General features: G+C 38.7%; 1 protein-coding gene across 2 annotated transcripts in view; it reads left to right on the forward strand.

Annotated features, from left to right (window-relative positions):
- The window catches only part of LOC106133999 (PHD finger protein rhinoceros), a 29679-nt gene extending 15206 nt beyond the window's left edge, over positions 1-14473 (forward strand). For both annotated transcript variants that reach the window (XM_060953424.1, XM_060953425.1), the window contains exon 6: positions 43-14473. In XM_060953424.1, coding sequence (XP_060809407.1) covers positions 43-7541 — 7499 coding nt within the window. In that variant the 3' untranslated portion in view covers positions 7542-14473. The remainder of the gene's footprint in view (positions 1-42) is intronic.
- Positions 14474-16651: the final 2178 nt, after the last annotated feature.

Below are 16651 nucleotides of genomic sequence, written 5' to 3' on the forward strand. Positions count from 1 at the left end.
CAGTATAAACTTTTGTCTTAATGACTTATGTTAACTTTACAGGGCAATGGCTGTGCAGGCCTTGCGGCGACGGCGTTCGCCCGACGTGCGTCTTGTGTCCCAATCTCGGAGGCGCGATGAAATGCACGCCCTCGGGACACAAATGGGCGCACGTTAGCTGTGTACTATGGATCCCAGAGGTATCCATCGGTTGCGCAGAACGTATGGAGCCCATCACTAAGATCTCCGCCATCCCAGCCTCTCGATGGTCTCTCTTATGCGTGTTGTGTCGTGAACGTAAAGGTGCTTGCATTCAATGCTCCGTAAAGACTTGTAAGACTGCGTACCACGTGACGTGTGCATTTAAACATGGACTTGAAATGCGTGCGATAATCGAGGACGAAAACGCAGACGATGGCGTCAAACTGCGATCCTATTGTCAAAAACATAGTGTGAATAACAAAAAAGATAAAAGTGCGGGTTCGGGTTCCGATGAAGAGGAGGTGAAGAGGAAGCGGCGTAAAGATATGACGTCGGAGGAGAAGACGCAGGCGCGGGCGGCGCGCTTGCAGGAGATCGAGTACGAATTCGACAGGCACGTCAGCATGAAAGACATCAGCACGCATCTCCTTGACGTCGATCAGGATGCGATAAACTATATTTACAATTACTGGAAACTGAAAAGACGCGCTGGGCATAATCGTCCATTGCTACCCCCAAAATCTGACGATAGCGAACTGCTAACGCACAGACAAGAACAAGCAGATCTCGACAAAATGAGAATGTTTGTCCAACTTAGGCAAGATCTCGAAAGGGTGCGGAATTTGTGCTACATGGTTAGTAGGAGGGAAAAACTATCTCGCTCATTCTTTAGGTTACGGGAACAAACGTTTCACAAACAAGTTGCCGTGTTGTCGGCAGACCCTTCCATATCAGGCCCCGAATTGTCTGCCATTATTGAGGCTAATCATGGTCCTTCAATTTACGATAGGTTGTATTCCCACGATAACGCGCCCGACCATCAAAATGACTTCGACGCTCTAATGGCTCGAATCGCACCACCAGATTCGGGTGACGAAAAGAAGAAAGATCGAAATGGTCTAGTAAAAGGATCCAAGTCAACAAATCCCTATAAGAGACATTACGTGAATGGATCACGCAGAAGTGGCAGTATGTACAGTGGTCTTTCAAGTGAAGAAAGTGCTGCAGAAATAAGTCGAACAAACAGATACCGTGGCAGAGCTATAGGTTCAAGCACAGATGAAGACGTAAAGAAACCCACTTCACCAAAGAAAAAGGTGTCTTCTAAAACTAAAGGAAAGAGGTCACCTAAAAAGACTGAAAGGAAAAAGAAGAAAGTGCCACAATCTAAAGCATTGCTAGAAAGTAGTAGTGAGGATGAGTCTTTGAAGGACAAGATGAAAAAGGATAGAACCAGGAGTAAAACTCTTACTCAGATGGAAAAGGAAATGACTGCTGGAAAGCTGGGTCAGTCTGGCACTGATAGTGACGAACTGATGCCTATAAGGTCGACCAGAAACAATAAATTCCCAATAGATATATACTCAGATAGCAGTGAGGATATGGATATGAAAAAACCAGACATTTCTGAAAAGTCTGATAAAACCAAATCTTTAGATAAGTTGAAATCTGAAAAACGAGATAAATCACCAAGTGGGAATGACTCACAACAACCCTTGCCCAGAACTAAAGCTGCTATGAAAGAGTTTATACCAACACAACCAGAGAAAAAGGCTGCCCCAGACGAGGATAAACCTGCTCCAAAGAAACGAGGCAGGAAACCTTCTAACAAAGACAAGAAGCCTCCCGTGAAAGCCGAGTCTGATGATGAGGCTAAGAATAAGGAAAACATAAAAATCTTAAAACAAAAAGATAATCCAACCGACCTTATAGTTCCTCAGCGGCAGGCAGCTAAGAAAGCATCTGAGAACATGAGATCGACGACTGCAGTTAAGAAAGATGAACCTGATAAACCGGTAAGTGGTGATGAAGCAAAGAGTAAACCAAAAGTAAAATCAAAGGGAAAAGAGGTAAAGGACACAAAAGATGTAACACCTGCAACTTCACCTGCCAAAGTTGGGAGAAAGAAATCGTCTAAGGAAGCTGAAAAAGAACCGATTTCTTATGTCCCTCAAAGGCAAGCTGCTAAGAAAGCTGCCGCTCACATCAAAAGTGGCTTGGGCAGCAAGTTACCAGTCGTCGAATCTGATGCTGACAAGAAGAAAGATGATAAACCAGAATTTACGAAACTTTCACCTAAAAAGGAGGAAACTAAAAGCAAACCACCTCCAAAAGAAAGTTCAAGTTCATCCTCATCTTCCAGCAGCAGCTTTTCATCATCATCCAGTTCTGACGAGGAACAAGAGAAGCCGGGCATCAAACCCACAGCCAAAGCTCCTGAAATTAAACCAGCTACTAGACAACCATCCATGTTTTCACCCCCTGGTTCTAGACCGACAGTCGACTTGCCCTTTCTCGACAAGGTGTCAAGACCCCTGTCTTCAACTAGTGCCTCGAGTGATGGTGACAGCTCTAAAGAGTCGCGATCTGGCTCAGATGGCAGTCCAGCGCTCAAACTTCCAAGACGGCGAAGGAAGGGCAGTCGGATATCAAGCGATGCGTCCCCATGCAAGGCCCCTGACAAGAAGCTTAAAACTTCCGAACAGGGGTCCGAGTGTAGGGTACCATCACCGACTGCTGAAGGAGAGGAACAGCGCGGAACCGGCGATGCGCGCGCTGCCACGCGTTCTCGGACCAGAAGCACTACTTCAAGCGGAAATCTGTCTAATAAGCCTGACCCCCGACAGAGAAAACCAACTAAAGACGACGCAAGCCCTACCCTTGGCACCAATAAGACTCCCAAAGAGAGCTTCCAGCCCGGTCAACTTTCACCTCCGAAGCGGGAAGAGGACAAGGAGGTAAAGAAAGAAATCAAAAATGAATTGCCACCTAATGACGTCAAACATAAAGTAGGCAGACCTAAGAGTCGTAGTATATCTGTTGAGGACAAGGAAAAGATAAAGTCACCAATTACTGAATCTTCTTCCCCTATCAAAACTAGTCCACGGAAGAGCATTGACTCTAAACAGAAGGGCAGGAGAATGAGTGTAAAAGATACTTCGCCAAGTAACAGAATAGAATCAAATGAAATCACTCCTCTAGTAAGGCGAATGAGTGTAAAAGATACTTTGCCAAGTAGGCGAATGAGTACCAAGGAGCCCTCACCAAATAGACGAACAACTACTAAAGATTCATCGCCCAATAATAGACTTGTAAAAGATCCACTGCCAAGCAGACGAATGAGCATCAAAGATTCTTCGCCCAGCAGGAGGACTGTCAAAGATCCATCACCGAATAGTAAAATAAGTGCGAAAGATTCATTAACAAGTAGACGAATGAGCGTGAAAGATTCATCGCCGAAAAGGCGAGTAAGTATGAAAGAGCCTTCGCCTAAAAGACGTAATACTGTCAAGGACACTTCGCCGAAACGTTTGGAATCTAACTCGGAACCTGGCGAATCCCTTGTTGCTCTTGTCAAAGAAAGAAGACTAAGTAGGGCTGAATCTCTGTCCGCTAATTGCGACTTATCGCCCCTCAAAAAGCCAATGATAGAAAGAGCACCCAAAGAACATATTCCCCTGATGGAAAGAAAGAGTCCATTAGCAATTAATGACTTCACTGATCATGACAAACATTGGTTGACAGCCCCAAGTCCCCTCTGCCCTCCACCAGTTATAGAAAGGCCAGGCAATGATAAGTATATTGGCGAAGAAAATTCTGACTCTGCCGAAAAGAGCAGTGTCAATATGATGGCTAAGATTCAAGCCAACCTTAATGAAAACACAATGATAAAGTCACCTAAAACCCCAATGGATGCAAGAATATCAATGGATCCTCTGGAAATGGAATCTTCCTTGGTTAGAGGTATACGAAAGCGTGTATCACTCGACCCTGATAAGAAGTTTATAACCCAGGATGCTAGTCATGTGCAAGGCGTAGAAATTTCAAAGAGTGCTAAAATACCATCAGTAGCTAATCCATTCCCAAATCGATCTATATTTTCACCACAGTCAAAAGATAATGAATTATTTGATTATGACATGATGGCTGTTGATGACGGGTTCAACCACGACGATATGACAAAACCGTTCAGTTCCTATCCTGAATTTATTTTCAAAGAGGATTCTAAAGAGCAAGGTGTGCAAGAGACATTAAATCTTGTAGATAGGTTGAGAATGCAACTCAGTTCTAAGAAAATTCCACCAGAAAACCCAACACAAGAGGAAACCCTAGCTGAGGAAAAAGATCACAAAGATCAAGAAAATAATATGACAGCTAATGCTATTGAAGGCGAACGCAGGCGAGATATCCCGCCGCCACCACCACCGCCACCCAACAAGAATGCCGCTTTTGATATACCAGAAAAACACAGTCCCAAGGATGCACATCCAACAGTCAACCACGTCGCATCTCCATATAAATCTGATGTACCAACCAGAGATTCTAAAGCTGATAAAAAGTATCAAGAACCTATACCCATGACCAGTAAGGAGAAATGGTCTGATTTACCAATATCTCAAATTGATCATCCTCAAACTAACGACAGAAAATACGATAATCAATCTAACGCTTATCATGAGGAAGTCAAAGAACCGAACACAGTCCAATCAGAAGTTCGTTCAGTATCGGAATTGGCAGACACGATATCTTTGTCTAAACAGAGCGATGATTCACAATCGTTATCTGTGGCCGACCACTCAGTGCATAGTAATGACCACGATTTGACACAAGATAATCATAATTACGATAACAACAATTCTTTGGCGCATTCGGACTGTGCTACTATTTCCTCTCCATACATAGGACAAGATGTTAAATATAGAGGAGAAAGCAAAATCACAACCAGAAGGTCGTCGGCCTCCAGTACCACTTCGGAAGGGTCCACTTGTTCTCAAAAACCAGTCTTGAAGTCTCACTTGAACAGCTTAGATCCACATCCAGGGACTGTGATTCCCGACATTGATTTGTATCCGCTACCCGCGTATTCGTGCAGTGTTGTCGAGCCCGCAATGCCTCTCAATCAATACAGTGCGTTTGCTCCTGATGCTTCGCCCTTCATTAGTAGCGCCTTGCCTCTATTTACGCCGGGCACAGCTCAATTGCCATTGCCATCTCCTGGCCCTGGGCTATTCCCCCCAGGTCTCCCATTCCCAACAACGTCATTGTCTTCTTTGCATTCTATGCAACCGAAACCAGCATTCCCACAATTATGTGCGACATTTACTACCTCGTCCCAAAATATCGCATTGACTACTGCCATGATAGCTCCGCCTACACCCAAACCAATAGATTCACCCCGAGATGACATAGATGTGACGGGAAGTGACAAGTTCTCTATACACGTCGTTTCCAGTCCTAGTATAAGTGTGGATTCCTACGACGCCTCTAATAATAGATCCACCAAGATGTCAAACGATAGTAACGAGACCATGTCGAGTATGCATCCACAAGAATCAAAATCTCCACCGAAACCGCCCGCTAAGATCACATCCAAATTCCCGGGTAAGTCTCCCGGCAAGAGTCCGGGCATATCGCCGAAGCAATCTGAACCACCTAAAGGTATGAAACGTACTAACAACAGAAGTAATAGAAGCCAAAGAGGGCGTGGTAGATCAAAGAGCAGAGGACACGGGATACATGGCTACCCTGTTGATTACATGGGCAATTCTATTCAGAATAAATTAGTCGGTACCGTCTATGACTTTGATGAAGAAATCGCCAATGATGGTGTCGATCTTAAAGCGCTTAGAGACAGGCGCAAATCTATCGACGTGCGAGATGATAGGAAGTCAGAGCATTCTTACAAAGATGCGTCTCAGTCTCCTCCCATCGTTAGTCCACAAATTGGTAAGAAACCGCCATTGATAGAAGCAAAAGAAATAAAGCCAAGGACTCCCGAAGCCGGTGAGAGAGCGGCGTCACCCTCCGGCAAAGGCTCTGGTGACCGCGGCGCGGGCTTCACTGCAGTGGCGCCGGTTCTGCCGGGGCCTGTAGACATGCGAACTTACCAACCGTTCGAGAATCCCGTGCCTGCTGCGGGAGATGCCTATTTACTAGAATTCGCTAGCGGTACGGCTGATCAGCAGTTGGCAGATATTGACGAGGAAATAGAGAAACAACTCCATTCAGCCCTCATGGCCAGCAAACCGCGGCCCGGATCCCCGACCGCCCTGCCGGTGCCTAAACCTGCGGAGCCGCCCAAAGAAACGTTTACACCACAACTGCCTAAAGTATCACTGTCTGATTCTAGAAACCAGTTGAAAGTTAAAATAAAAGGTCCATTCTTAGACGCCAATTACTCTGCTAGTTCTGTGACGCCTGTAGTCCCGGCCCCGCCCGTGCCCGTTCACGATCCAGGTAGCAGTTTCGTTCCCAGTGGCACCCCGTCTTCTATGATGTCCGGCTCTGGTTTAAGAAGAATGCGAAAGAAAGAACTACTAAGGCAATATTGGACTCAGGACATGAATCAAGATGACCCAACTGCAGCTTCTACCATGGGGATGCCACAGCCGCCCGCGCAACCACCTCCTTTAGCTCGAGCCGTCACTATAACGATTCCAAAAGCGGTCGCCTCCATGACGAGTATACCCACGAGAGAGGATTACAAAATGTGCGATGCACCGATCGAGAAGAAGAAGCGTAAAACCACGAGTGGTCTATCGCGTGAACTGAGACATTTGGCAGTGAGCATGAACGATGACGTCGACCCTACAGACGAGACTAAGTTACCCAGTTACACGGCCGCAAGTCAGGCGTACAAAAGACGAGGGCGAGTGTCGGCGAAGCCGAATAACCCTCCGCCTGCTCCTCTCGCGCCCAAACTCAAAATTAAAATAAGCTCTAACAGTGTGCAACAAGTCAGCGAAGAAAATTCAGATTTCCATCAGTTCAGGCCGCCCAAGAAGCGACTGATGAATTTGCCGAAACCGAGCATGGAGGACGTGCGCCGCGAAAACATGAAGTTCCGGCGAAAGGTGATGGCGGACTTCGAGGAGAACGAGAAAACTGAGAAACACAAACCCCCTAAGAGTGAGAAACGTAAGAAAAAGAAGGACAAAAAGGCGGATAAACTACAAGTGATAAACAGTGAAAGTGAAAGTGCTACAAAGTTGATAATAAAGATAAAGCGTACGAAAGAAGAGGAGAGCGGGGAGAAAAGTCGAGAGAGTAGCGCGGCGTTAGCGGCGGCGGCCGTGGCGCCCGAGCCGCCGGTCGTCGTGGACCCGTTCGAGTACGACCCCACCGCGCCCGACCCGCTCGCGATCGACCCGCCCTCCTACTCGGAATCCTCCGCCATGCGGAAGGTACGGACCGATAAAGTGACGCCGATCAGGTTAAAATTGGCCCGTAGCTCCAAGGGCTCGGGCTACGTGATGAAGGAGTCGGACGAGAAGAAGGGCGCGGCAGAGCCGCCGCCCCCGCCCCCGCCCGTGTCCTCCCCGCTGCCCATTGCCGTCAATAAACACTGTGAAGTGAGGTGATACAAGCCGCGCAACCGTAAATAGACTATAGCGCGACGCCTGCAGCGAAACATTCTAAAATCTTTTGTAAAAATAAAATAAATTCTAAGCATAACAGTTTCTGTATCTGTATATTTTAAAAATAATATTATTGTCTTTATAATGATGTAGTTTATCATATTATTTATTTGTATAAATCGCAAGCTCAATGATTAACTTAAAGTTATTCTAAGATATGTATATGATAGTTTGTGCATTTAGTGATGCACAAGTAAATCTTACAACAGCATAGTGTATATATTTTGTTAATGTTACTTTTTTATTTTGCCTCATGTGGAATCTCATTATTTGTCATTAAAACCATTTGTAATTATAAATTTTTATCACATGTGTAACATCACAGGTTGTAGGAGTACCGTAACATTCTTAAGAAGGACCGATAAAATAATCAAATATTGCAAAACCATTTACATATTCGTAGTTTTCTGGCTGGTTGTGATTGACTTTTCACTTTGATGTGTCCATTTCATTTTATCAACTACTTTTGTAGTGCCTTTTTACGTTTTTTATTTAAATATTATTTGATTAATTACTAAAGTGAATGACTGACTGACATATCAACGCACTGCCCAAACCCCTAGGGTTGAAAATTGGCGTGTAAATTCTTTATATGGCCGAAATTCCCATGGGAACGAGAATCATGTTGATTTTTCGTATTACGCGGGCCGAGCCGCGGGCAACCTCTAGCTCCGACAGCATTAGGAACAGCGTGATGAGGGAATGTTGTGAAAGAGGATATAGTGTCAGGAATGTAAAAGAAAATTCTTAGATTGATTGTTTCATCATGCCGAAAGGATGAACGAAACTTAGTTTGTGCAAATATGCAAAGCGAGTGAAAATGGTAACATTGGAAGGGAAAGACCTAGGCAAACGATCATTAATAAACCAAGGATGTTCTGGGTTACAGTACCCTTAACCGACATGCTTGCATAAAATGATTAATGAATGTTGATGAAGCAAAAGAAGTATGTTGTAATTGTTAAAATTATCTTTTAAATTTTAATTGTTTTATTTTTTAATACTATTTTAGTGTATGTATTGGAAATATGTTTTTATTTATGATTTATATCATTTTATCTGTCATTTTATCAAGTGAATATGAAAATATAATCTATTTATGATGAATTTTAGCGATTTTAAAAATAAAAAGATTCAAATAATTTTAGTTTAAGGGTAAATGCCATATTCAAGTGTCAGTTAATTTCGCCGCCAGCCATGCCATTATTCGCTGTTTAATTTGTAATAATTTGGTTTTGCATGTTTTAAAGCAATGGCTCGGATTGCCCACCAAAGAAATATAAGTAGTTACTTTTGAAACGGGCATTATTAAAAGTAATTTCGTCTCAGTAAACGATCTTTTATACTGTTTCCCATATTTGCCTTTTCCCGATAAAACAAGTTTAACAGAGATGGAAGGTGCCTATTCATTGATGTCACATAATTTTTCAGTTTTATACGCTTGTAATGTTTTCAAATACATTTCCAGTTGCATATTTGTTTTATATTTACTTTTTAATTTCGGTATTAAATCATTAAAATTTCACCCACACAACGTACAGATTTAAAAAAATATTTGATAATTTGTAAAGTCGGTTTGTAATAAATTATACTTTTAATGACCATTTAAAGTTTCAATATCTTCTGCTTAAATAATGTGTGAACCAGATGTTTTCAAATCAAATCTCACATTGACTGTATGACCCATGTATTTTTAATGTGTAGTGCGTGTTTCCTTACGTTAAAAATATATAAATTTCAAATATTTTCTTCCGCGAAGTTTTACGAATACCTCATTCTTTTTTGGCATAATAATATGAATCACCATGTTTCATTCATAACGTTTTGATGTATTGCAATAAAATTATATAATTCATGTTTAGCAAGTGGCAGGTTAATTCTTGATAATAAGAACTTTACAACTACACAACGAAGTATTCTTTTATTAAAAAAAAATGACATTTTGTTAAAGGAACGGTTTTAATATCACTTAAGATTTTTTAATGTTCCATGAACTTCTGAACAGTGTCTTTTCCTGAATTTTAATAGTCAACTACACAACAATCAGACTACATGCACCGCAATAAGTTTTTAAAGTGAATTTACATTTTGCAACAAAATTTGATATTTCGTCGGAATTTTGAAGTTAGTGGGAAGGACCACCTTAGCTTATAATGAAAATAATTTGACATCACACATTCGTATGTCAAATTAAATTTAGAATATACATGAACATAAAGCAATTGAGACATTTGAAGTAACAATTATTAATAAGTTTCATCATCGTATTATGAATTCGCTAGTAGCTTACCGGGAAACTGTCAGACAATTAGGACGTAATTTTAACTGATTTGACTGAATTTTATGTCTGATTGGTTAAATTGTATAAAGTATTTTGTGCAATATTTGGCAATACTCATCGTTTAGTCCTAGTAGATGACCGTGTAAGCGTGTGTTAGGTATAAGGAAACAATCTGAATTTATCTCTTGTTGTTTTCAAAAGTAGTGGTGATAATTTTGTGGTTATTGTTAAGTTGGCCACTATTATATGCAAGCCTGATAGAGTGTGTTCTCTCTCGATTTAATTTATTCTTTGAATTGTAATTATTAATTGACAAATGTTTGACATTACTCGAAATGTGCAAGGGAATATCGTGAACTAGTATTTCCTTTAACATTGTGAAGAGGTCCAATGTAAGGGGGTCTGCTCCTAACGTAAGAATATTCACTTATCAGAGAGGTATATGTTTGAAAGAGGCAAATAAAAAAGACTTGTATGTGTGACACATGTGTTGTACTGTGATAGTCTCACGTGTCTTCGATCAGTTAATTATTTTAATTATTCAATCTTAATATAGTTTTTGCTATATGGGAGCCGCTTCGTTGTAGCAGTAGCTCTATTCGCATTAAAATGGATTTTCTGTGCTAATTAGAATCGCCCTAGCCAGTAATCTGAAAGATTTAGGTCGAAAAATCTGCCGTTAATAGCTACACGTAAACCTATTTTTAATGATCTCTGTCTTAGACATTCAATACATTGGCGCCAAAATATAACAGCGTAGTTATTTCGCGACAAGTCTTGTTTTATTAATGTTATTTTTTAAAGGTTGATTATAAGGCTTTAATAGAAGAAGATAATTAATGCAAAAGCTTAACCACCATACCTAATGAGGGATTATATGACGTGTATCACATCACATATTTTGCGAGGCGATTATTGTAACACTTGACTTCATTCAATACTAGAAGTTCCGATTATCTAATTCCTCAACAGGTATAGGGTTGTAACCTGATGAAAGTCTAAGATTCGTACTCCATAACTTTATATCAATATAACACTTGAATGTTAATACCGCGTGTGTCTTGTTGCTTTAGACAAATGTTTTTATATTTTTATATATTTTTTTATTGTAGACACGCTTTAGACGATACGTTTTATTAATATTGCATTTAGTTTGAATTACTTGTATTATGCCCGTCTTTTTTAATTTAGGTATAAAAGCAATGGCCTACTGTTACACATTCTGTCGTCACGCATCAAATCCTATTTTAATAATTAATATATAGATTTTGAGGCAGCTTTGTGAAAATTATTATTAAATGATTAATTTTAATCAATATACTCTAGGAAACAACTAGTGGTTAAACGCCCACCAGAGGGAGACGTGTTGATATCTCTTTTGTTATGCTTTATTGTGTTGTTTTGCCTTTGCATTATAAACTTACGAAAATAGAGATTTTCCACATTTAATTCGGTTGTCACAATATAAACCATGTGCAGGATGACATACATTTAAATATCCCAACCCTAAAATCTAAGATTAAGTTTTTATTTTGGCGTCATTCAGTTTCATGATGATATCGTCCTTTGCCCAAGAAATTTCTAATTAGGGTGAGTTCATATGACTGGTGAAACATATTCCTAAATCTAAATATAAAAGAAGAAGAAAGACAATGACTGACTGACATATCAACGCACATCCCCAACCTCTGGGTCTAGAAACTTTAAATTTGGCGTGTAGGTGCTTAATGTGGTCAAAGGGTGGACTAAAAGATGATTTCCCGAAATTACCACAAGAATTACACGGGAATTATGGTGTATTTCGTTTTACGTGGGCGTCTTCTAGATTTAATAAATTTAACAGTTAAAGTAACCCCAGCAATAATTAAACTTAGTCCTTGTCATGTGAATGTGCTATAATATTTTATGCAAGTAGTAGTGTGACCATTGCTTAGGCTCTAACAAATTGTATTCTTTTACCCAAAGCTAGCTAGTAATGAACTTCGCCTATCGCTTCCTTTCATAACCTCGCTTCAAAATTGTCATGTAAGTTCAGGACGTCATACAAATATTTTCCTCGGGCCGCATGCGTATGATTTATTGTAATTTTCTGTATTCAACAATTTTAACCCAATCCAATACTCTATTTATTTAAATTTGATTTTCTTGTATGATTGTCCAATTTCCATACGCTACCCCGATGAGACGAGTGTTACATATGTACACATTTGTCTGTTCACACAATCTCGTGGTCGGTACCGCAGGTTGTTATTCAATTGTAAGACCGGCATAATATAATGCACTCAAATAACAAGTCTGATGTTAGCTATTGTCTACCAATTGGCATACAACAATATCGCGACGAATCATGAACCCCCTTTTAGGTCTGTTGAGAACAGTTGGCTATCTGAACTGTGACTGAATCTCGCAATACGCACCAAGAACACATTCTTCACAATTTTTAAATATCAAAAAAATTGTTACCATAAATTAAAATTGTAACCTATTTATTTGTAAGAGATTAATCAAATTAACAATTAGTGCGACTGTTTAGATGTGTAAATATTAAAATATAATAGATTTATAAACGTTAGTTTAATAATATACCAGTTTTTTATTTGAACGATACCCGAGTATATGAATTGTGGAAAATCATTTTACGGTTTGTATTTTGTACACAGTTTGTACACTTGGATGTATGCCGTCGAGTCGAATGTATGAAAATGTTTAGATAACTCTTAAAATTTTTGTATAATACAATGTCCAGTCACTTAGTGACACAAGATTCAGTAAAATTATTCTAAAATATTGCCTCAATTTGAACATGTACCTAAAAGCCAGTATTAATACAAGTTTCCTTTTTTCATCTTTGTCTATGGTTAAAGTACTTCAAGAACCCCATATTAGAGCTTAATGTCACAAACATTTTGAAAGATTTTCTAAGGTTTTAGTAATTTTAAGATAATTATGTATTTAGACATAGACAAGTTGGACGAATTTACGAATTAATCTACGTAATATTTATTACATAAATAGTTGGATTTTCGATTCCGCTTTCGATTCGTCTCTACGGCACACAATCATATTTTAAAATTGATTTATAAGGAGTTTTATTATCAATACCTACGTTTTATTATTTATACTATTTTCATTAATATGAGGTTGTATGTAAATAACTTTAAGATTTTATGAGCGCAGGAACACTTTATTATAAACAAAATACTAATTTTAAAGAGTATCTGTACTGTCTTTCGGATTTATTGTAAATAAATATGTATATAGTAATTAATATGGCACATTCTGGATATCCACGATAATCTTTTTGCCCATAATATTAGTAAAATAGACAGGTTAAAAGTAGTAACAGATTGTATTAGAGAAGATAGAGTGGTTGGATCGTCTCTCCGTCTATCGGCGTATATGTAGTCCGGATACGTTATCAGTACTGGTTGCACCACACATACAGAATACTCTTGATGTCTTGGATGTCATGTATCAAAATCACACCCGCATGTCTTCCCTGAGTAAATTGGTGTGATTGTGATGACATGCCCCGGTGTTGTAGGTGGCGGCTCGCCGCAGCCTCGTCGCACAATCTAGCATCACACTTCAACAATGATGTCGATCTTTGACTTGTTACTGTGATTTGTTTTATTTATTTAGTGAACATTTTAGAATTTTAAGCATAATTTTCTATTCGAGATTCCTATTGCAGGGAATAAAAAATTAAACATTTTTATTGTACATACATAACGTTTAATGAAATGTCTTATGTTGATAAAAATATTTTTTATAAAAAATTACGTACTTTTTTGATATTTTGAAAGAATTTGGTAACAGTGGTACTTTAGTAAAATCGTGTTATTTAGATTTCGTGCTCTAAGAGCATGTTTTTTATTGAGTATTTTAATTTAGCGAGTGTTGATTATTATAGACGCGTTGTATGGAATTGTAATTTAGCGTGTATGTGGTACGCGGTATTGTATGAGTGTTGATATATTTATGCGTAGAGTACGGTAGGGCCGCCGAGGCGAACAGGCCCTTGGCCTCTGGCTGTAGGCAGCAGCAAGCTTCGACATTCACTGTTCCGTTAGGTGTTCGTTCGTTGTAGATACGTCATGCCGTACACTGTACTGCGACGGCGCCCGCGTTCACGTTAGAGTAATGCCATGGCGGACGACAGCGACTCGTACCAGTCATTAGGTTAGACAGAATTGAATACATATATTATTATTTATATTGTAGTCGGATATAATTAGTTTTAAATACTAGATGTAAGAGATTAATGTCTTATACCATTACCCGTATAAGTATTATGATAATCAATTTCCATTGTTTTAAACTTAGATCGTTAGAATGTAAATGTAAGATCAACTTGTACAAACTACTTATGTACAGAATGTAATTTAAGTGGATGAATCGGTGTGGTAGCGAGCGGTCGGTGGACGAGGACGTGTAAATATTGTACAAGTGGTGTTGTATTATAACAAGTGTTTTCAATGTGCACATAGTCGCCTCATTCATTAATAAATTTTTTAGATCAATTAATCTTTCCTTTTAATTTTTTTGTCTTCTCTCCCTGTCCTAGAAGTATTTATTTCATCTTTATGTTGTCCTGTTATCTTTATCTTATTCTCTTATTAGTTTAAAATTGTCAATTAAAGATCGTATACGTAATGAACTTTTTTATTTAATTCGAGCTTAATGCACCCCCTTTGTATAATATCAACTTAATAATTATTTGTAATTAATTAAATGTATATGTACAAAACCAAAAACGGAATATTGTTATGAAATCGATATTCCAAATTGAAAGAAGGAAAATATTTATTGGTGCATATACAACGAGAAATAATACTAACTGTCGCGTAGTAATGACGCTCTGGTCTTCTATGAAGACTTGATTGTATATACATATAATACAAAACAAAGATGGGTAGTTTCCAAGAATTTAATTTAAAACAAACTGGTTCAAAAAAAATGTATATCAATCATCCATTAAGTTCATCCAAAGTATCTAGTCCCATGGGATTGCTGGGACTAAATTGTCTTGTCTCACCATGGGATAACTCAGTGGGACTATTGGAATAAACCGCATTTTCTTCTCGCACAGGTATAGCCAAAAATGTTCCATTGATACGTGATAGCAAATGAGTGGCGGTAAAGTTCCTGCTTCCGACCAAAGTCCGGGTTCGATTCCCGGTCGAGTAAAATTTGTTTGTTAGCCTGAGTTTGGAATATCTTATATGAACGAATATATGTACACGTAGCACATCATACATAGGTATAATCACATTTTTATCCCTAATGAAGTAGCCAACAGTCTTGAAAATACTAACGCCAAAGCTAAAACCACGTTTTATCTGTATAGCATAATGATGAAATTTAGATTCAAATAGTGACATGTTGCTAGCTCATCGTCTTCTGGAAGAATCCCAAGTTTATTAGCTTTTCCCTTAGTCGCCTTTTGCGACATCAATGGGAAAGATGCGGAGTGATCCCATTCTGTGTAGTGCCGGAAACCACACGACATTTATATGTATGTATGTAGGTATTGATATCGTACCAATGTAGAAGCTAAGTAGTATATAAAATTAGCACGGGAATAGAATACCTACATACTAAAGAATTAAATAAACTGTAGTTTCCATAGGGTACGCCAAAAACGACTTACACGCGGTTAATAGCTAGTTTATAATACCTATTACTTATATAATTATAGAATTGGGATGGGATTTATATTACTCGCCCATGAATCATCGTAAGAAATATGACTGTAGTGGGTACAGAAATTTCTCAATAGATGGCGCTGAAAAAAACCGCGATAACCATGTTCATGGCGATAAATCAAACCTCAAAGAGAGAACCCAACCCTTATTAGATCAGGTTACAAATTCAGTTGCTTGAATGTATTGGATAGGTTACCTTATGATTTTTTCTCTCAAGAGCATTGTTTAGTACAAAATTATGTACTATGTAAGTATGTACATTACATAACTTTGAAAAAGAGTGCATGGTCGAAATGGGATTTGAACTTACCGATCATAGACACTCTTCAGGTTTCCTCACGATGTTTTACTTACTGTCACCGTGAGAACATCGGTTACTGTTAATAATTTTATTTCTCTCTACAACCTTTCTTCTTAAAAATAAATTGAATTAAAATACAAGTAATACATTCAGTAAGAGACAGAGAGAGACTGGCGTCTGAACTAAGCGGAGCTTGTACCTCAGAGCATCAGCCCCTCCCCAATAAGAGTAAGGCAGGGAATAAACTTGTCTGAAAATACTTGTTCTTTTTAGGTAGTATTTATTAATATGTATTATGTGAATTAATACAGTATTATTGTACTTACATATGTATATAAATATATTAACTTACTTAAATATATAAATCTACATTCATATAACAAGATTTTCAATTAAGTTGTATAGAAAATGTGACATGCAGGTGCCTATTTAGTTTACCTTGTTATATTTTAAAAGTTTAATATTCAAGAAAGTTTTAAATGAATTCGGTCGCTAAACGAAATTATTGAAAATACTTAATAGCACTCCCCTGAATTACACTATTAAACACAAAGTGATTTAGATGAATCATAATAATTTATCAATATGTATTATGTGAATTAGTTCACGTAGTTAAGGCAACGCTTTGATAAACGCTTGATAAATAATCACTTATCAACTAAATTGCATCGAAACATACATAGATTGTTTCACGTAAAATCAAGATTTATCGTTAAAATCTGCTTTATGCTGGACTGGTAGTATGTACTGAAAAATCTAAGTG

The sequence above is a fragment of the Amyelois transitella genome, chromosome Z, assembly GCF_032362555.1.
Source record: "Amyelois transitella isolate CPQ chromosome Z, ilAmyTran1.1, whole genome shotgun sequence".
Taxonomy (NCBI): Eukaryota; Metazoa; Arthropoda; class Insecta; order Lepidoptera; family Pyralidae; genus Amyelois; species Amyelois transitella.